Source organism: Pezoporus occidentalis, unplaced genomic scaffold, assembly GCF_034315485.1.
Source record: "Pezoporus occidentalis ecotype Australia unplaced genomic scaffold, CSIRO_AGI_Poc_V1 ctg7, whole genome shotgun sequence".
NCBI lineage: Eukaryota > Metazoa > Chordata > Aves > Psittaciformes > Psittacidae > Pezoporus > Pezoporus occidentalis.
The window spans coordinates 8466656-8489173 of NW_026916052.1; the positions used below are offsets into that span (position 1 = coordinate 8466656).

General features: G+C 37.2%; 2 protein-coding genes across 6 annotated transcripts in view; one reads left to right on the forward strand and one right to left on the reverse strand.

Annotated features, from left to right (window-relative positions):
• The window catches only part of UTRN (utrophin), a 368969-nt gene extending 348204 nt beyond the window's left edge, over positions 1 to 20765 (forward strand). For all 5 annotated transcript variants that reach the window (XM_062641830.1, XM_062641829.1, XM_062641831.1 and 2 more), the window contains 6 exons: positions 5710 to 5868; positions 6267 to 6507; positions 13422 to 13530; positions 15044 to 15130; positions 17412 to 17434; positions 19560 to 20765. In XM_062641830.1, the coding sequence (XP_062497814.1) occupies positions 5710 to 5868; positions 6267 to 6507; positions 13422 to 13530; positions 15044 to 15130; positions 17412 to 17434; positions 19560 to 19568 (628 nt within the window). In that variant the 3' untranslated portion in view covers positions 19569 to 20765. The remainder of the gene's footprint in view (positions 1 to 5709; positions 5869 to 6266; positions 6508 to 13421; positions 13531 to 15043; positions 15131 to 17411; positions 17435 to 19559) is intronic.
• The window catches only part of FBXO30 (F-box protein 30), a 330989-nt gene that overhangs the window by 19540 nt on the left and 288931 nt on the right, over positions 1 to 22518 (reverse strand). The window lies entirely within an intron of this gene.

A 22518-nucleotide genomic window follows, 5' to 3' on the forward strand; every position in this document is an offset into this window, starting at 1 on the left:
GCTTAATTTTTACAGGCAAATTAGCTTTTGATTTTAATGCAATTTCCCTGATCACCTCTAAAAAATGACCTTTTATTTAAGAAAAACAACAAACATGGAGAACTTGTATGCCAACATGCAAGAGGGTCCTCTGAATTTGGGTCTGTCCTCTTGTCAAAATGGGACTGTCACACGAAGTATGCAGACATTTAGAGGCCTAGGAGGACAAGAAAGTAACTGTACCCAATGACATCTTCCATTTTATTTCCAGATAATACTGCATTCTTTTACTAAGGTAAATACTGAAGTACTTCACAAATTCTTCCCTGGGAAGCCTGTGCCAGTGCTTGACAACCATTTTGGTGAAGAAATTTTTTCCAGGGGTCTACAGAGCTATGAAGTTTGGATCCCAGTTTGGATTATATGCCACCTACAGCTGAAACATTGGGAATTTAGGATTATAATTCAGCTCTAATCTTATTATTTAAATACATTTGAGCATGGTGTAATCATTCTATATAAACTGAATTTGAAGGAGGAATCTGAAATATGGATGCACATCTATTCAGCTCAGATTGAACTCAGAATTGGAGTTGTTCTGTAATCTTATTTTTATTGGTCCTCAAGATACCTTGAGTTTACTGTGAACCCAGAACAGAGGCATAGTTGCACAAATTGTTGCTTTGGTCTTGTTGGGTTCACAAGTTTGTCAACAGTATTTTTAACACTCTATACTCCAAAGAGTACATGTAAGAAGTCTTCTACATATGAACGACAATAAGAGAACTTCTGCTGGGAGTAAAATGTCATGAGGTTGAGGTTTTTTGCAAGAATATTTTGCAATGTGTCATTTGATTAAGAAAACATTCTTCAAGAAAATTTATTGGCTTTCAACTACCCTGTTGTCTTAAATGTCATTATGACTACTTCTGTCTCCCTAATTAAGCTTTTCTACCCCTAGCCTCCCCTAAAGGTATATGAATTCCGTTAAAAAACATATTTTCCTCAATTGGAAAAATAGCGAAGAAAAGTCATAGTCCAGCTTCTTCACAAACATTCTAATACTCTCATATGTGAGTTTTCTGGTTTAAATGCATTCAATGAAAATCTTTTTCCTTCATGTTGTCTTCTCCATACATTATGGAGTTCTAAATGTTTAGGCTAGATTGTTGTGATGAATTTTCCTTGGCTTTATTTCATGCAAAAACATTTGTTTCTTTAAAGCAGGCTGGCGTCCTCACAAGTGAAGATGAGCAGAAGTTAAAAATGAATTCTTTGAAGCAACGAATAGTGTTGCTGACAGAAAGCTCTGTCTCACAATTTCATTGAATCACAGAACTGTTTGGGTTGGAAGGGACATGAAAGATCATCTAGTTCCAGTCTCTTCCAGTATACTAGGTTGCTCAAAGCCCCATCCAGTTAGTTAGGAAAATAGGACAAGAATGTAGCTCTCCTATTCCTGTAATGTATGAAGTATCCCATCCAGCCCATACTGAAGTTAATTGCCCTCGCAGTAGTATAAATGCTTTCTTTATACCTCTGAATGTTTAAATAGCTGTTTTCTGATTAATGCCTTTACCACCAGTTATCTTCATGTCTACAACACTGTTGATGCCACTTTACACCCAACTAAAGGTAGAGCTAGAGCATACTTGAAATTTTCTTAGGGAGCTGTGCACTCAGCTGCAGGAGTAGAAACAAGCAGTGAAGGCCAGTGGTACTTTTAACTGGCATTGCCACATAGTGTGTCGTAAGTCAAATTGGAGCCCCAGTATGTAGTGTGTGAATTCTTCAGCATGATATAAGTGGTTAAAAGGCATCTTGTCACAATGGGAAATCAGTTCCACTTGATAAAATTAGGAAGGCAAGTAAGTTAAAGACAAAGCATTTTGGAGTACCTTCTGAGCCTTGTTCTCATAGCATGAGTACTATTTACACTTTTTACATAGCATTAATGCTATTTACATAGAATTAGTACTATTTACAGGCAAGGTATGCTTTATTTTGACTAGAAAACATGGAGCCACAGGAAAAAGGAAAATTATCAGTAATGGGGGTTCATAAATATCCCCATTTTACCATCTGAAATCTCATTTTGCAGTTTTCCTACTTTTTTGATCATTAGCAATCATAAAAATAATACACTGATAAAAATTGACTGTTGGGAAATCTGAAATTTTTCGTTCTACAGCATAGTCTTGATGCAAGGGAAATTATTTGTGTTGCAAGTAGAATTTTGCCTCTTGCTTCCTCCATGCATAATGCATGTTTTGGAACAAAACTCTTGAAAATATATATCCACAAAGAGAATAGGATATTACAAAGGCCATTTTCTCTGGATTTCCTAATTGGGCTGCTCTTTTCCTTTGAGGTGTATTACTTGTACGTCTGACCTGAGACATCATTTTCACTGCTTTCTACTGTGGTGAAATGCTGAAAAGGAACTGCAGTCTTTGCTATTGAATGATTTTATGTACTTCTAGTTTTTTTCTCAAAGAATGCAGGGTCTTCAGGATAATAACAACCATGAAAGGATGAGGAATTTGATTTGAAATTGTGCTTTTACTTTGGTTGCTGATTGCCATCTCTAACCAGTTCTGCTGAAGGGAGTCACGGATTCTCAAACTAAAAGTGTGTGCATGGCATAAAGCATGTCTCACTCCCTTATGTTGTAGGTCATTTTGAGGCCTTGGGATTCCCTTGTTACTAATGAATCTGTTAATTCAGTCATGAGTTTTGTTACTGCACGTTCAAAGTTCTGTTTTTTTGAACTAGTGATTTTGGAAGATAGACCAGAGATGGAACACATGGTTAACAATACACTTTTCCTTCAGAAGACTTAAGTTTTCAGGCATTTCTTTCAGCCCGTGAAAAAAAATCTGCTTTCAGCTTCCAGGTTTGATGCCTAAAAAAAGACTGGTCAATATTCAGTCTGTAACTTAAACTACTTGATCCCATGAACCTTCTTGACAACATCAACAGCCTTGCACAAAAGAAGGCTGTATGTGTAGTTACACTGTACCACAGAATTATTAAAACTGTGGTTTGAACCGAGGATGATAAAGCTGTATTCTCTTTGCAGTCTGCTTTAACACTTATTTCTGTGCACTTCTTGTTAGTAGCCCTACTGTGTACCACAGATTTTGAAGCCTCAAAAGGGGGTTAGTTACATCACTTTGGCAAAACATTAGTAAGGGGTGGTTTTTTTTTTTTTATCAAGATGGTTAAAGGGTGGAGAAGTACCATGAGGCTTTCATGATCACATTAGGACCTGATCCAAACTCCATTAACTGCACTAGCCTTTGTTTTAGTTTTAACTGGACTAATGAAAAATAACAGAGAGTGATGATGAGTTTCCCTGAGATCACTCAAGAAGTGGAGAAGAGCAAGCAATTAGAAGCTTTTTTCTGTAGGTTAGGTAAAAAAATCGAGCACTGTTCTCTTTCTTTTTCAGCTAACACTGTGAGATATTCCCTATATTTTTGAGGGACTTAAATGAAGATACAACCTTAATCACATTTTGATTATGTAGCTGTACTTAATGAAAAATTCATTACCCTTATTCATTTGAATAGGAAGATCCATATTGTCATTTCTTCTTATGAGTGTGTACTGACTACAGCCAAGACAGATAAGAAATAAGTGTACATTATTTCCTTTAAACTTTTGACTCATTTTTAAAAGCAGAATTCACTAATTAGCTTCCTTTTTCAATTTTACATGGAAACTTTTTTCAACCTAGTAGTTAATTACAGAAGACAGGATGAAAGAAAGTGATATGCAACCAGGGCTGTTCATACCTCTTTTTAACCTTTATATCATAAATTAACTAATGTGGAATAGAATGCCATGAACTCCTAAAGTGTATATAAATTTCACAGGCCATAATTTTTCTTTTGTTTGTTTGGTTTTGGTTTTCTAGGTATAATGTTACTTGATGCACATTTGTTTGATTGTAATAGCTTAGATTTTCAAATCTCGATGACAAGTCGGAAAATGGAAGACCACATCGTAGCTTTGGGTAGATAGTGAAAAGTTATCCTTGGGAAGAAATAGTTTAGTGTTGTTCTACCATACGATGACTTCATAAGGTATGCAGTCTCTCTTTTGTAGTCAAGCAGAGATTTAAGGGGTGTTTTCTTTTAGCATTCATACTGCTGCAGCAGTTTATCTCTTAAAAACACAAATAGTTGACATTGTTTAGACCCAGCCGGTAATTCAGCACTATGCAGCCATTTGCTCACCCTTCCCCTTCCCCATTCCAGGAGGGATGGGGAGGAGAATCAAAAGAATGTAAATCCCACAGGTTGGGATAAGAACAGTCCAATAACTGAAGTATAATACAAAGCTACTGATACTAAGAATAGTAATAAGGGAAATGACAAGGGGGAAAGAAAAAAAAAATAAACACAAGTGATGCACAATACAATTGCTCATGACCTGCTGACCGATAACCAGCCTGACCCAAGCAGCAATCGGTCCCTTTCAAGTAACTGCCCCCAGTTTATATACTGGGCATGACGTGCTGTGGTATGGAATACCTCTTTGGCTAGTTTGGGTCAGGTGTCCTGTCTCTGCTCCCTCCTGGCTTCCCGTGCCCCTCCTCACTGGCAGAGCATGAGACTGAAAAGTCCTTGATCAGGATAAGCAGTACTTAGCAACAACTAAAACATCGGTGTGTTATCAACATTGTTCTCGGACTACAGCCAAAAACATAGCACTGCACCAGCTAATAGGAAGGAGAAAAAATAACTGTTACAGCTGAAACCAGGACAATAGTATATATTTTTTATGCTCTTGATTTATCCTTCTTGAGCAAGTGAACTCTTTTTAGAACATGGTATTCTTCACTTCATATCCATCTGACTTTACTTAAGGACAGAATCTGGCAACTGGGAAAGAAAGGCAGACCTGTACAAAAGCAAACTCATTTGGGCATTATAGCATAATTGAAAGTGTCAGGACTTCTGTATCTCCTTACCAGAAGGTAATTTCTATGTGAGTCGGGAGGAGGACAGTGTTATAGTTTATTTCTATCCCTGCATCATTAAGGAGGAGGATAAACTACTCTTGAAGGGTTTCAGGGTATCACATATGTACATCAAAATGGGGAAAACCCCCTGGAAATATAATGCTAATTCAAAACCTATAGCATTATTTTTGCAGTATTGTCAGTCCTTTTGTGCAGTGCACAGTGTTAGCTAGATACTGGGTGAGTCATTATTTTATGACTTCTTGGAGAATTCCATGGGGAAATTTTTCTCTCTAATTTTATTAGGTAAATTGAATGCACCAAAATAATCTCCTAAAGACTTAAAAATGTCACCTATTTATGGTAAAAAAATTACAAACAAACAACAAACAAACAAAAAAAACCCTACCAGATAGCTTCTTTGGGTTTATCTATTTTTAAGGCATTTCAAATCAGTCATCTTTGGTTTATACTATCTCTGATTCTTGCTTTCACTATTTCTTTTCAAACCATTTGTTCTTTATGCATACATTAAAACAAACTGGTCTTTTACACTGCTGCAGATCAATCTTTTTCCTTTGTATTGTCTTAGATGTTAGTTGGGTTTTTCCCCAGTATATTTTTTAGGCTTATTTCCTGCTCTCTTTGTCCTTTTTTACAAGCAAACAAGCAGAACCCCTCAGCTTGACAAAGATGTTTGCTCACATAACAAATTGGTTTACTGCTCTGTCTTTATCTGTGTTGTTTTGTTGCTCTAGAGAGGATGAGCATGCCCTTATCCAGCAGTATTGTCAGACGCTGGGAGGAGAGTCGCCTGTGAGTCAGCCACAGAGTCCTGCTCAGATACTCAAGTCAGTGGAAAAGGAAGAGCGAGGAGAGCTAGAGCGCATCATTGCTGACCTTGAGGAAGAGCAAAGGTCTCATAATCATCCTACCTGATGTCTGAATTGTCACCTCCTTGTCTGAGCCATGCATGTACTGTGTATAGTTGTTGGAGATGAGAAGAGATGGACCTAGGAGTCATGATTTTAGCCAAATATATAAAATCAATCGAGGCATATGTCGTGCAGAGCCTAATTGTTACGCAGAAGAGGGTGGGTCTGTAATAAAATACCTTATTTACATCCCTATTTTCTTGGTTTATAATTTGGCGGTTTTACCCCCTAAACTACAAGTCAAGACATTGTTTTTGTGTGAGCTACTTGTGTTCTTAGATGGAGGTGATGATAATATCATTTGACCTAAGGAAGTTTTAGGAAGTTTTTTTTAATTTTAATTTGCTCAAGTGAGCATTCTCCTCTTTTCAATATATCAGGAGTCTACAGATAGAATATGAGCAACTAAAGGAGCAACATCTTCGTAGAGGAATAAACCCTCTTGCTTCACCTCCCGACTCCATTGTGTCACCTCATCATGCTGAAGATGCTGAGCTCATTGCTGAAGCTAAACTCCTAAGGCAACATAAAGGTCGCCTGGAAGCAAGGATGCAAATACTGGAAGATCACAATAAACAGTTGGAGTCTCAGCTTCACCGGCTACGGCAGCTACTTGAGCAGGTAGATGGACACTGGTGTTTTTCCCCTTTGCTGTTTCTGCACTATGGATTTCTTGGTGGAAACAAAACACTGGAATTTTACTGCAGATATTTTCACTACACTAGCTTGGTCTCTTGCAGTCAGTCATTTCTAGCATGAAGAGATATTTTTCCTATTCTCTAGTAGAAGCCATGGTGAAAGTCAAATAACACAAGAAGATTACAAGTGCTGGAGTGATTGTGGTAACTTACGAAACATTGAGCATAGCTCAGAATCACAGACCAGCCCAGGCTGGAAGGAACCTCAAAAGATCATCTGATCCAGCCTTATTTGGGAAAGGGAGCCTAAGTGAGGTTACCTAGCACTCTGTCCAATTGCATCTGGTAAAGCTCCAGTGAGCAGGACTCTACTATGTCATAGAATCATTGAATAGTTTGTGTTCAAAGGGACCTTCAGAGGTCATCTAGTCTACTGCTCCCTGCAATGAGCAGGGACATCTTCAACTAGATCAAGCTGCTCAGAACCACATCCAGCCTGGCCTTGAATGTCTCCAGAGATGGTGCATCTAAAAGGTCTGTGGGGAGGTTGTTCCAGTGGATATTGTTCTTACTATAACAATTATCCAAAATAATACTCTGCTTTAGAAAGGGAAAATATAACCACTGGAAGGGCTTTGTCTAGGCCAGGAAATGGAGAGGTTTTTAAAAGCTAACCTTCCTAGAGCACTCCTTTCTGAAATTATCTTGACTTTCCCTGTAACCATTGCTATGGTACCCTCAGTGTGATTTTATTATTACTATTGTTATTAACATCCCTATGAGAACACAGTTGTATCTTGGGTATGTTGCAGTAGGTTTTAATGAATTAAAAAGCAAGGGAAAGAAAATATATATACCTTATTCCAAGTAGTGGTGCCAGTTGCACCCTGTATATGAGTTCAGCTTTCCATCTTTCCTTAAATAATTTATCTGCTGTCATGATTAGTCACTGAAACCTTTCTTAGCATGCCAAAGACAGATGGCCAAAAATGCATCCAAAATGCAAAAGACCAATTTGTTTACATTAAAAATCCAGCTCCTCTTCAGTAGCATATTAAGAGCAATAAGCTACAGCAAAATGATCTGTGCACAAGATCTGCAGAAGACAAGAACCTTTTAGCAAATGTCAGTAACTAGAGATTTTAGGGATTTTTGTTGGGGGCAGAAATGTTGGTTGGTTTTGAAGCCAGAATAGGAACATCTAGATTATAAAAATAACAGCAGCAGCATCTACAAGGTGTTGCTAGCGATGTTAGTTTGTGGATCATGTGTGGAAGTTCAAATGATGAAGAGAAATTCATATGAATGTTTTGTCCTAACTAATCATTACATTTGGTTCAGAGTACAGGAAGTCAAATGATTTCTGCATTTCATGAGTCAGGCAGGCGGCTGTATGTTGTAGAGGATTTAACTAAGCCAAGAAGCAGACTACATAAACCAGGTATCAAAATGGCATAAGCTCTTGCTGTGTAGATCATACTGTCATTACAGTGATAAAGATTTTTGTTTGTTTCTTTGTTTTATGGGTTGACTGTCATTTTCCTAGGCAGTTTTGGCTTAATTGCATTAAGATGCATTTGTTCCAGTGGCTTCTCTACCCCTCTAGCAGATTTTTTTGTTATTGTTACTGTTGTTCCAGCATCTTTAATCAGTATTTGAGTAGTTTAAATATTTCACAGGTAAGATAAAAACTGATGTAACTGTTAACAATAATTCATGAAGTATCTTGAGAACTGTGACCAATTCTAAGTGTTTTAGAGAAGGGGTTAAAATCTGATTAAGAAACAGCTGTAGAATAGAAAAACAGAAGTTCTGCCATATCCCCAGTTGCTTTCAGCTTAGCACAAACATGTTCACACTTTAAAACTCTTTTTTTTTTTTTTTTTTTAATGTAGCTGTGGTTAGTGTTTTAATTTTGTAATCTTCTCAGTATCCTTGTAACACTCTTAGGACCTTTAGGGTAGTGTGTTGAAGTGGACAGGCAGAACGTCAGTAGTTTCTTCTTACCAGTTTTGCCTTTGGATTTTTCTGGACATTCTGCAGCTTTTGGTTTCTGATAGGGAAATGTAAATCAGAGTTGACTATTTTTGGTATTTCTGATCATTTACACCTTATTTATTGTATGCTATTGTTTATTTGCTTCCTGTCCAAAATCTCCTGCCCCTGTGGGAGTCATGCCATGCTTCTGATTGTTCCAAGTGCCATTTCCTAAGCTGTTCCTGTTTTTCTGTCTTTTAATGAGGTGGCTGGTACAAAGTCAAGTACATGAAAAGGTCTGCATTACCGCTTTTGTAATATATCTGTGAGTTTTCAATATGCCTTTTTGTATGCTTTTATTTAGCTATTCCCCTCAACAGGATTCAGAATTTCTAAGTAATTCAAATTTTTAGTATATGTTCTTTACAACTCCTTTATTTTGACATTAATACAATTTTGAAGCGGCACTGACTCCCATTACTGCCCCCTGAACTTTCTGAAAAAAATGACCATTTTTCAGCAGTTTGGTTTTCTGTCACCTCGACCATTACTGCCTATGGAAGTCTTTAATTCTTTCACTGCTTGGGGAAGGACTTTATCAGATGCCAGCTGAGGATCTAAGATATTTGCTTATTTTTCTTTTATTTGCTGTCCCAATTGTATTTTTTTTTTTTTTTGTTGATATAAGGAATACCTTTTCTCATGAATGAAATGGATAATTTACATTTAAGGTTCCTGTAAGTCCCAATGTCAAAACCTATAACAACTCTGTAATTCCTGTATTAATAATTACTAGTATTTAAGGACACAACTGTCTTACTGCTGCTTCTTTGCTATGACTGGCATTTCATGGCATCTCTGTGTCTCTCCTGTTAACAGTAAGTCTCTCCGTTTCTCCACTTAGCCTCCCAACTGGTTTTTGGGGTTAATAACTTGTCATTGAATCTAAAATACTGAGACTTTTTTCTGTAAAAGATGTGGAGTCTATCTGCACTCAGATACTTGGGTAGAAAATTAATGAAACTTAGAAACTTTTCTGCAGTCACTGTTTAATCTAGATGAGAGCATTCTATGACATTCTTTAGAGAGCACCTTTAGCAGAAATATGCATGCATCCTCACTGCACACTTCCCTACTTCAGGTCACAATTCTGAGGTTACCATACTATTTTTATTTCAGCGAGCCCAAAGGATTGGTAGCTGTCACACAATGTTGTCATTTTTGTCTACCTGATTGATTATAGCACCAAAGAGGAAGGTGAAAAAGAGCTGGCATGTGATAGCTTTGATGACAACATGTTAATGATACAGAGGAAAAAAAAAAAAGAGAATCCATTTTCAATTTTTATTCTTTCACCCTTTTAGATACTGCATGTACAAAGTAGAAGTAAGACCTATTATGAAGAGCATTTAAAGTCTGTTTGGATTTTTCTCTGCTGGTCTGAGCTACTGAATAGAGATTTCATATTGGATTTGATAATGAAGTTAATGGGAGCTAAAATCATCTGTCAGTGGCTACATGATCAAATTAAAGACAGAGTAAATAGGGACTGCAACTCTCTCTCCAACTGAAAACGGAGCAACTTTATAAGAGTAGAGGAGACTGTTTTGTAGCAGAGAGGATAAGTATGGAACAAGAAACTTGTGTAACGGATATAATAAGAGAATTTGGCAATTTTGAGGTTTTCTGTGATTTGGGAAGGGGGTGAGGGAAGGAGCACATCCATTTTTGGTTTGGTTTGATTTTTACCAAAAGCAACAGAAGTCAAGGGAAGAATGGGTATGTCTTATCTATTCATTAAGCCAGAAAACACTTCGGGCTTTTCTTTGAGAAAGACACCAGTAGGAGGCACGGTGAAATAAAGCATTGTAAGTCTAAACTGGTTAGAATAAATATCTCCTTTAAAAAGCTTTAAAAAAACTGCTGTAATGCAGAAAAAAATACCTCAATTTCAGAAGAACTTGCATATCACTTCATATTTTGGTTTTGCATAAAAGTTCAAAAACTCACAGAAACCAGACTTCTCCCTCATCCTTATAGAAGCATGCCCAGTATTCCTGCTTTTATTTATTCAGGAAGCAGCACCAGGCCTATAGTAAAATCTAGGGTGATTTTCTTATTATTTCTGGCTCATGGGTTATCTGATGGGTTGTCCTAATAAGAATAAATGAACTTCATGATGCCCGTAGGGACTTGATAATGAAAGTGTTCCGATTTTGAAGGGTTATTCAACTAGGGTCAAGTAGAACATGATTTTCTACGTTTTTTCCCTTGGGTTCTCTCCTAGTAAAACTGTTAAAGCATGTAAATACATGCAGCTATATCCTCAACAGTTTTACATTTAATGTTTTTCGGTATCTGATTATTATATTGAGGCATTTCTGCCACTAGCAGAACCCTTCCCTTTCTGCTCCAAACCCCACTCTTCATCTGCTTAACTGTATTTTTCTGTTTTTTGGAAGAAGCGGGTTTTGGTTTGCTTTCACTTTTCCTGTTACTGCAGTCACTGGAACTATGTCATGTAATATCAGTATATTAAAATTAAGTCATCAGACATTGTCCTCTTATTAGAAGGTGGTAAGGGGTTTGGGTTTGAGTGGGGTTTTTTTTGTTCGTTTGTGGTGTCTGGGATTTTTTTAATCAGACTGGAATATTTCATTCTGCCTGCTGCAGCAATATATGGTACATCGATATAAAATATTCCAAGTATGTTTTTTTGCTCTCAGTTTATCCGCTGTTAAGAGTCCTTGTGCTCTGCAAGGCTTTTTTGTCATTTACAATAGTACTCCTGAGTGGTACTAAATAACCTTCACTACTAACTCATCATTTAAGTTTGTAGCCATCTCCTTTCTATCCTGATTAATCTTGACTTTATAGTTCTTCACTATACTTGATCTAGCCTATGTGTTGCTGTGCTACGGTTTTGTATCAAGTCCAGCAATGGTCTTCCTTCCTCAGTCACCTGTGCACCATTTGTCCACAGTTACTGCTTGAAGAGGGACAGAGATCCAGTCCAGGTGCAAGTTTGCATTTTGGATTATTCAGATTCTCTCTATCCGTTTGTTGGGTGGGCAAGCAGCCACTCTGCTGCTGGAGTTAGCCTTGTTCTGTAATGAAGTAACTTAACTGTTAACCCTTGGAGAGTTTGCTTCATCTCTTTACCATTGTAGCTTTAACCTCTTCTTGAACAGAGATTCCTGGCAATACAGAATTCCCTGGGGTTAGTTACCCCAGGCTTGGCCTATTTAAAATCACCACACTTCTTTTACCTAGACTCTGCAGCAGGTTGAATTCTGATACTGAAGAGCAAATTGCTTAACTACTTGATAGGCATTCACTGTTCATAGGAGTGTCTTGACGGTAAAATCCTTGACTGGATTGAAAACATTTCCATTTTTATTTGTCTTCTGTGTGCAGAACAATATTCCTTGATTTATTCTTTTAGTCAAAACTGAAAGTTGGTGTTGTCATGCTCAAAGAGAGATGAGATTTGGAGGAGAAAAAAAAAATTGCTGAGGGCTCAAGGGAACATTTTCTTTTGTTTCTCACCACTGTGTATGGAAGAAAAAACATCTTCCATTGTTCAACAAGCTTCAGGTTTGTTGAAGGTTATTTTTTTTTTAAACTGGAAGTTGTCTCAAAAAATCAAATGTTGCACTTAAGGCTGTGAGCTGCAGAGGAGGAAACTTGTACTGCCATTCTGTATATTACCTCTTTCCATCGCGTCTCATAGCTGTTCTAGGTACTCATTCAGTCTGAGCTTCATAAAGATCTTAAAAGTCATGATTTTTTTTAATTATTATTATTTCTGTATCTGCTTTTTGACAAATTTACCTAATCTGCTCTTTAAGCTGCATGGAAATAATTTGATGATATGCAATTTAAAGGGAATGATAGGAGCAAGCATTTCAGCTGAGATTCTATAACTACCTCAGATGTAAATACTATTTCACATGTTTCTGTTGGTTCAGAACAGTCACTTCTGGAGTTCAAATACTGTATTACTACTCTCTTTCTCAAAGGATTCTTCACAAGAAAAAAGGAAAAGAGGAAAACAAATGCCTGAATAAGATCCCTTCGAATATTTATGAGTTGTTATTAGTGAAGAAGTGTCTTTCTTATTTTGTGTCCATATATGTATACTTACATGTAATCACAAGCATATACTTGGCTACAACTAAATGTAATATAGAAATTAGGTATTTGACTATTCAGGTGAATTTAAGAGTCCAAAAAGGCTTGCCTACAACACGCTTTTCAAAGTATTCCTGGAGATTACTTATTACACATTTTTCTTGCAAATTTGGTATCCACCATGCTTTTGAGAAACAGTGTCAGCAGGAGTTGATAGCTAGCTACCACTTTTTAGATTTAACAAAGTTCTCTTGAATCTTTTGTCTTCACTTAGCCTGATTGTGAAGCAGTTTTGTGGAACTGTTCACGATCGAACAGTTGCTTCTATGCATGATCAGTCATCCTAGCGAAGCTTCTTAGGGACCTTAGCTGAATGTCCTCTGTGTATGTGTATATGTACATATATATCCACATATATATATACACACACAACCCAAATAATACTATTGCATAGTCTTTCTGTGTAGCTGGACTGAGTACCTCAGCAGACTGCTTGTGTTGTACATAACATCATATTTCTATGGTGCATGCTTGCCACAGGCCGTTGCTTTTAGCAAGACCGTCAAGTGGAGTCTCATAAGAATTACACTTAAGTCTGAATTTTCTTTTAACAGGTTGTCAGGTTAGTTTTTCCCCCTTTAAGGGTTGTATAGACCTAAGCCAACTTTCACTAGTTTGAAGAACAAACAAGAAAAAATGAAAGGAGTGGGATGACTCATAGAAGACTGCAATTAAATCCTCTAGGTACAATTTATCTAAATTTGGATATTACTGTCTTTAATGTAGCCTGAGACTGATTCCCGGGTTAATGGCGCTTCCCCCTGTGCTTCGCCCCAGCACTCTGCCCTTGGCTACTCACTAGAGCAAGAGACAAGCTCACAGTTTCATCAGACAGGTGAGTGTTTTAATCAGCTCATGGGCTTCGTGGGTCTGTAAATGACTCCTGAATAGGTTTGCTGGCGTCTTTCTGAGAAGATTTGTAAGTAAAAAGGAACTGATCTTTATCATGATACTGTGAACAAGGCGAACTACAGTTGGAGCTGTTGCTTCCCCACACTTGTAAACAGCTGTGGTATCACAAGAATCCACATGACTGAAATATGTATTTATGTCAATAGACTCCTTGATCCCATACAGTTTGAGCAAGTGAATTTACTGGGCAAATCCATCCCTGCTGAAGGAGGAACCAGATTTCACTGGACTGAAACAGCCAACAGCTGTTTGTCCTACAGTGCATGCATGCATGCACCCAAGAAATCTGTCAGATACAGGAACAGCCAAAACATGTAATTAAAGCTTCCTGATGGCTGTTTTAAAAATTCCTATGTATCCTCAGCTTATCCTGCTATTTTGATGATCCTACCCCTCAAAGACTTCACATCTTTAGGAATTATGGAGTTAAGTGTACAGCCTCTGCACTTGAGGGGATTTCTTTCTTGAAAGATTATTTTAAATTCTCCAATATCAGAACTCATCAGTTCCACTGGGAATTAGAAAAATAACTAGAGAGCATTGAATGCTCAAAATGGGGGGGGGGGGGGGATTAAAAGATTTTTCTCAAATGACTTTAAATACAATTTCATCCTGTTTTGGTTTCAAGCCTTTGTATTATAGATTTAAAATCATTTTAATTATGTGAAATCCAGGAAATTATTCTCTTGCATACAGAAAATTGTCATTCAACATTGACATGTGTTTTTAATTTATCAGAAAAAACATGGAACTTCTTCAAGTGTGATTTAATGCTACGGTAATTTTATGAGAAATGCTGTCAAATGACACTGCCAGGAACAGAGCCAGCTCTATTCCCTAGCCATTCCCTTAGATAATTTTAAGCAGCATTTAAAAAAGTAAAAAGGGCAAGGAAGATTTTAACACTAATGAAATTGCATCAGCAATTTCATATAAAAGAGAAATGGTTTGGTTTGGGTTCCCCCCCCCCCCCCCCCCCAAAATAATGGTGTATATTAGCCTGAAAGTTACACAACAAATCATTGAAAAATGGAAAAGAATTTTAATTGAGCAGCTACTGAATATAATGCCCTTGTCTTGTAAACCTTTTATTTATTTTAATTTTTAATTCTTCTATACTGCTGCTTCTTGGCAATTTCTTCTAGTTAAATTTTGGGTGCAAGAGTTAAGCTGTAATAAAAGAGAAATGAGTTCTGGTGCAAATCAATAAAGTAACTTTCACCTCCTCTCCCAAGGCTGGCAATTATCAATGACAGTTCCTGCACATTAAGTTACAAAGGCTTCAGATAGTGGTTTCCCTTGAAATATAAAGGAGCATTTAACTGGAAAGTTGGATGAGAATGTGTTTCAGAAAGTTTTTGTCTTTTTTTTTAACTTTTCCTCTTTCTTCTCCTCTCCTTACTAAAATCATTGGTGTCTTTTGTTGTTATCTGCAGATGACTTGTTAGTTCCACCTCATGATACCAACACAGATCTAACAGATGTTATGGAGCAAATCAACAGCACATTTCCAGCTTGCTGCTGTAAGTGTAACAAAGTATGTCTTGTCTTGAATTGTATAGTATTGAATTTGAGGCAGTCTTTTGAAGAAAAAAGTCCTTCTTGTCATATTGAGTAGGAAAAAAATCTCTCTGGTGAGATTACTTCTCAGGATACTCAAGCTAAATAATTCACTTTTTTAAAGCTGCTCAATAGAGACTATTTATTTGTGAAGGTAAACAAACAAATGTTCTCAACATTTTAAGTAGAAGTAATTCACTATAAGAAAAGCTCCATATGGAATTTTCAGCTGTGCCCACATAAAGGAAAAAAGACTCTGAATTCCATTGGCTGCTGATACAAACTGTATGTGGAACCTAAATGAATGTAGATTCAGGATTTCTCTAATTAAACTTAACAGGAGGGACCATAGCCCAATCCTGGCTGTCTGAACTAATTACTGAAGTAGTTGTTAAACTAAGTGACCAGAGGAAACTGCTGTTAACACAGCACATAACACCTTTCTCTACTTAAATGCACTGAAAGTTGATATTTAGTGTCTATTAACGAGAGATCAAAAGGAAAACCAATTAGCATGTCAGCTGACATACATTTCCACTATTCCTATTCCTTCCAGAGTGTCACTGCACTTACAAGAGTGAGGCCTTACCTCTCTGATTCCAGCAGTATTTCATACAGATTGTTTGGTTTGGCAGGGAAAGTGAAGTGCCTACTTTCTTATTCATGTGTGGGGTTGTTGTGTTTTTTTTTCTAATACATACATGCATGTATATCTTCACTTTCAGCTCTTTTGCCTTAGAAAAACAGTAGTGAAAACTTACAGCTACCTGGTCTTTTGGCCCAAATCAATTTAGGGCAAATTGCCCTGTGTCAAGGCAAGTTTGATAATGATAGCTGTTCTCTGCAACCAGGAAACATAGAGGCAAAAAGAAAACCAAACCACCTAATAGCCATTCAACAGTACCCCAAATAATACTCGCAGGAGGAGACTGCGAGTGTGGCTCCACATCCTTTCATATTGTGAAGTGAATCTGAGCATTTAAGATTAAAAGAAGTCACAGTTCCAAATTTCAAGTATTTTTCCCTTTGTCATTGGCATACTGCTGCAGAAGTCAAACCAAACCAGTGTGCCCCAATTTGTGGGTACTACTTAGTTTGGTCTTCAGTCATTCTGTAACATATCTTATTTGGGAGATTTACTAGGATTATATCTTTTTAATCATGTAAGATTCATGTACTGTTTTAGAAGCCTGGAATTAGGATTAGTCTAGCCTTCCTAACAGAGTACATTAAACTATATGACTTTTGCTAGGGAAGACCATGACAGACCATCTAGTCCATCATCTTTTCGTGTAGACATTTGAGAGGGATCAGTCTTTCTGGACAAACATTTGACCTCTTATGTAAAGCTTCAATGATGCAGACTCCAAGGACTCCCTAGGCAATCTTTTTTAAGAGCATCACTGTATTCCTAACCTTAAAAAATAATATCCTTACCCTTTTTTAATTATATCCAACTTAAATTTCTTTAGAATAGCCTTCATGTTCAACATGTGGTATCCATTATTAATTTAATTTTTATTAAGCTATTTTTCACAAACCTTATCACTACATGTCTCTCCTAGATTGGCGCAGCTTTCATTAAGGAGTTACAAGCATCTGAAGTCTTGCATAGATTATTTTTATCACATCTTGACTGTGTAATAGAGCTAGTCCTCTTATTTGCTATATTTGTTTTTATGGGTTTCAGGTTATAATTTATCCTGAAATCAGTATTTCTGCTTACTACCAAATACTGTATGAGTAGTTGCTTCATAAGGGGTAAGGCCAGCGCTGCTTTTAATTGTAGTTTTGGGTTTGTTCTGGTTTTTATTCTCCAGATCCTTTGATTATGGATATAATGCCTCCTTTCATTTCTTATTTATGAGGTTGGTCCTCAGAACTATGCAGCTGTGCAACACTGTGCAGCAGTCTTGCCTGTGCATCTGACTGTGTTCCAGAATAGAGCCTTCTGAACAGATGATATGATAATATACCACTCATAGGTCTATATGGTTCCAAGTGGTGAAAAAGGAACAATTCATATCATCTATACATTCATAATGCTGCAAATTTGTTAAAAGTAAATTTGTGAAAAAAGTTACGTGTAGACTATTACAATACACTTCTAGTTAAGTATTTAATTTTTTGTATATGAGTCTATTTGTTCTTCTATAGTACATAGTCTTCTGATACTGGCTTTGTTTTTAAACTGACAAGATGCATAATAATGTAAACCTCTATTTATTTTTTTTCTATTTTCAGCAAGTTTCACTGGCAGACCACAGGTATGAGACCTCTTTACGTACTTACACAGTCATTGGAAGCAAAGTAAAGCAAGTGGAAAAGTTCCATTAAAGCAAAGTGGCTGGGGTTTTTTTCCATGTATTTTCCCCTAGAAGTCTTTGTGGAAGCTAGACCAATATACCAGGAAGGCTAAATTCTGGAATTTCCCAATTAACAGAAAGTTCATGCTAGCTCAGGCATTACCATTACTATGGCATACAGTTCTGGGATGCTGACCAGATGGAATCAACTTGATTCCATCAAGACCAATTACTTTCAAGCCAGAATCAGCTTGCAAGATCAAAGCTGGTTCTTGCAGATCCATGTCCTTGTGCTGTAGTGCCCATAGCTCCAGTTTTGGGAGCTATGGGCACCAACACATGAGGATCAAGAGTCACACAGCATCTCTAGGCATTACATGAAGTTGCCTTCTCCCAGTAGGAAACCACTTTGCAAATCTGAAGCAGAAATGTGGCTACTTTCACAAAAATGTGGAAAACAGTCTAGTATTTAGACACTTGTTCTTGAAAATCCTACTGATACGAATTATCAGTTAAATCAGATATAGGAAAAACACTGACTACAGGTTTAGGCTGATACTGAAGCCCACATATGACAAGTAAGGAATGACAGAATCTTGTGTCATTGCATAGTTCTTAGGAAGTTTCATTGTTAATTTTAAAGATTATCATAAATTGCAGTGTGAGACTTCAGAAAAAGTAAGTGGTGGGGAGTCAATTTAGTCTCCCAAATTGCTTCACCTTGTCCGTTAGTCCACAGTTTTCAAGGTCAAAAAACTGATATCTAAAAATCCAAAAATATTGCTTTTTAAATACTTTCTTGGATTGCAGTATCTGGGATAGTAGGATTGTCCTCCCAAACAGGAATTTCTAAGGAGAATGGGATGAATCACACCCTGCGCTCATGTCCGGGGTTCAGCAGTAGCAGTCATTTTTCTCCTCCTTGGTAGCTGGTGTAGTGCAGTGTTTTGACTTTCAGCTCGGGAACAGAGCTGATAACAAGGATGTTTTGGTTTGGCCAAGGACTTTGTGAGCCTCATGCTCTGCCAGGGAGGAGGGGGAGCCAGGAGGAAGCAGAGACAGGACACCTGACCCAAACTGACCAAAGAGGTATTCCATACCACAGCACGTCATGTCCAGGATGTAACTGGGAGTTAGCCGGAAGGGCTGGGAGACTTTCAGAGCTTGGTCGGGCTGGGGGGGCCATATCGGTCGGCTGGTGGTGAGATGATGTATTCTCTTCCCTTGTTATTTCCTTTATCATTATTATCATTGGTGGTAGCAGTAGTGATTATACCTTAGTTACTAAACTGTTCTTATCTCAACCCGTGGGAGTTACATTCTTTTCGATTCTCCTCTCCGCCCCTCCGGGAGCAGGGGGAGGGCAAGAAAGGGGGGGAAGTGAGCGAACGAAATTACCTGACTGGGTTTAAACCACGACAGCTCAGTTAACTCAGACTCTGTGTTTCAATCTGGATAAGTTATGAGAGTGAACTAACCTGTCATTTTTCAGAAAACCTTTCTCTAAGCAGGCACAGAGAGCGCTTTCTGTGTTATCAGTGAATAATTCTAACCTTCCTGAAAAGCATTTATTTTATTTTTTTATCCAAGATTATTCCCAAATGGTCTTACTGCAAATCTGCCCTTCCAGAACTATTAGAGAAGGTACATTTGTCTATTCAGGAACAGAATCCTGAAGCAGGAGACTGGAAATAAACTTCACATTTGAAGGGGCTGAGTCCAAATCCAGACTCGATATACTCTCCATTTTTACCACTTAGGTTTTAGATAGGATAGTTGCCTAAACTTTTTATTCTACTGGTGCAGGGCATGGGGAGTCTGTAAGTCTTATTTACTGCTCAGTAGACTGACATCCTCTGGGCCTTACTCAACAAGAATTTTAAACCCTGCAGTACAGTAAAATTAGGTTTCCCTTAACTACATGCCTCAGTGATTTCCTGTGTCCTGGGCCAGTACATCTTCACTTTTTAAATATGGGGTATTTACAAAAAGACATCAGTGTCCTTAACTGAACTGAGTACAGAGTAGTTGCAGCTTTCTGTTTGCGTTAATGTGGTACTGACATGGTTATTTCTCATTATGACAGGCAATGTGAAGTATTCATTTGGACATTGACCAGTGCTTCCTGATGTGCAGTAAAGCCCTTTTCTACAAACCATCAATTGCAAGTTCCACTTCATCAGAAGACTGCATGGGACCCCGGAACATGCTGTTTGCTCTGACTGTGTGTTCTACTTGAGATAGTAAAACACTGAATACCCAAAGACAAGGATGTTGTTTTTATAGTATCAGAAGTTTGGTTTTTTTCTTCCCTTTCTATGCAACTGTAAATTAATGAGCAGTGGAGTATTTGTCACTGATTTGTATAAATATACAGCCAGGGGAAAAGGGGCAGGGGCTTTATATATGTTCTTTTTGATAATCGTAAAGAGAACTGCGTAAGGAGTTTGGAGCAAAATGTTACATTTATACATTCCTTTCAGATCTTTGCTTTTACATTGTAAAAATACCCTTAGTTGTATTCTCACACATTTAATACTCTGTACTGATTATTTATATGCTAACCATCTGACCACACAGATTTCAGAATACCCTTCAATTGTTTTCAGGATGAAGTTCCCATAATCTGCATTATTGCTACTAGTTAACAAAAATTGCTGTTGGGCACAAGCTGCAGTATTTTAACTCCGTTAACCAAGGTAAACTCTCATTTCAAGTCATCATCCTCATGCACCACCAAAATGGTATTTTTAACTTTTAGTTTTTTCCAGCCAATACACTCCATTTGGAGGATTATTTTTTTAAGCCTTACTTTACTTTGAATCAGGAGATAGCTAAAAAGAGGACTTAGATGATAGCTTAAGTTGTTTGTACTAAGGTCTAAATTAGTAGTAATCTTTCCCAACTTTATTCAGAGACAAAGCTTTGCTGTTCCCTTCTGTGCCAAACTTGCTTCAAGTTTTGGAATTTACAGTCTGTGAAGTAAAGCTCATTTCTGTAAGATCCCCTTCTTGTGTCCGCCTCTTGGAGATGAAGAGACAATTAGAAAGCCCTTTCCAATACTATTAGTGATGGAGCATTTTCTTAATAACTGCAGTGCTCTTAAATATTACCGTTTGGCATTATAATCTTGCAACTAACTTTATCTTTGAAATAATTTTATTTATGTACTTTTAGTAGGGATAATTACAGGAAAATTATGTCACTGATCAGCTGATCTCTAGTTTTAAAATGATTAATAAGAGATTTTAATGCCTTCACAGAGTTTACGATGCTGCATGGACACTTGCTTTCATTTCAGAACATACCTTTAATTGGTAAAACTGCATGCAATATATTTCATGTATAGTGGAGAGAAACAAAACAGTGTTGTTCTTAGTTATTACTGAAGAAAAAAGAATAAATCTCAAGATGGTATTGGAATTCTCTACTGCTACCGAAAAATGTTTGAAACTATTAAGACAGCACATCAGGAATTTCTAGTGCTTTTGTGAAGTGGTGCCAACTAGACTGTCATGCACCCTCAGTATTTGCTCTTGGAGTGCTGCTGCTCAGGGACTAATTTGGGCACAGCATTGACTCCAGTGCCAGTTCTTTCTGAACCCTTTGGCAAATTGTTTAACCACTCTGCCTCTGTTTTCCCATCTGTAAAATGGGGATGATAGTACTTACCTCTCAAAGGTGTTGTAGGGCTTGCTTAGTTAGTGTCTGAAAAGCTCTATATAAATGCTAAGTATTACTTCTGAGTGAGTGCAGCAAAATTGTCAAGGTGGGAATAGAAGATGCTGGCTCCTACAAATGCTTCACCTATTTAAAAAAAAACCCAACAACAAAAAAACAAAACAAAACAAAGTAGTATAGTTATTTGAGAAGAAAACCCCCCCACATTTTACAGAAGAGGAAAGCCGTGACCACCTTTCTACCTCAGACCTATCTTCCTGAGTAGTATTGGAAATAGCTTTATATTCTGCTCTCTGCAAAGTACTTTGCTTTTCTCAAGCTACATCATTCTCTAGGCAAAGAATCCCTGAAAATACTCCCCTACACAAGTAAAAAAGGTCTCAATAGTGAATTTGGTCACTTTTATTTTTGTTCTGAATATGAGATTGTGTATAAAGTTGTTTTTCTGCCTGTGTTTGTATGCATCCTTTGTCCTCTGCTGCCAAGTAAATGCTGCTTCAAACACTACATTGTAACATTCTTCCTCTGAGACAATAATAAATAAAAGGAATATATTGCAGTAACATGAGAAACAGCATGAAGTTCATTCAATGTCTGTGGTCTTCAAGGATGGCACTTCTCCTTGCTAAATACTGAAAACTTCATTCTCGAAGGTAATTTTTAACAGTATTGTAATAGGGGTTGGAACTAGGTGATCTTAAGGTCCTTTCTAACCCTAACCATTCTTTGATTCTGTGATTACTATGTGCTAGCATTTTTGGAGCATGGTTTGCATTTATGTAAATGAGATTAATCAGTGTTTTCTCCCCACAAATCTGTGCATACTTTATCCAGTTTTTCCTCTTTAATGATTTAGCCTGGAATGCTTCTCTGTTGCATGACAGATATAAAATTTGATAACCGAGAAGCAGACTGCTTGTATTTTTAAAACATTATACATACATACTAGGTAACAGCAATAATGCATGAAGCTCTGACAAATATTAGAACTGTAAATTAGTCTTCAAGTTTTGATGACATTCAGTCAGTCAGTATGCTCAGCTGAAGCACAGCATTAGGTATTCAGTCAGGAAATCTGAACTTAACAGCCCTACCATGTACTGATTTTAGATACTTGCATTGAACTAAACTAATGCAAATTGCTTTAATGAGAGTGTGTTAGAACTACTGTCTCCACAATCCTAACGATTCTGGTGCCTCATTGTATTAGTTTATTCATTAAAATATTACTATTTTCAAACTCTAACAAATTGCAAAATATAAGTGTCAAAGTAATGACATTTTCCCTCAATTTATGAAAAGATGCTTAATAAGTTCAAGGGAAGAACTGGATTTTTTACATGGCATTTAAGTGATTCAGCAGT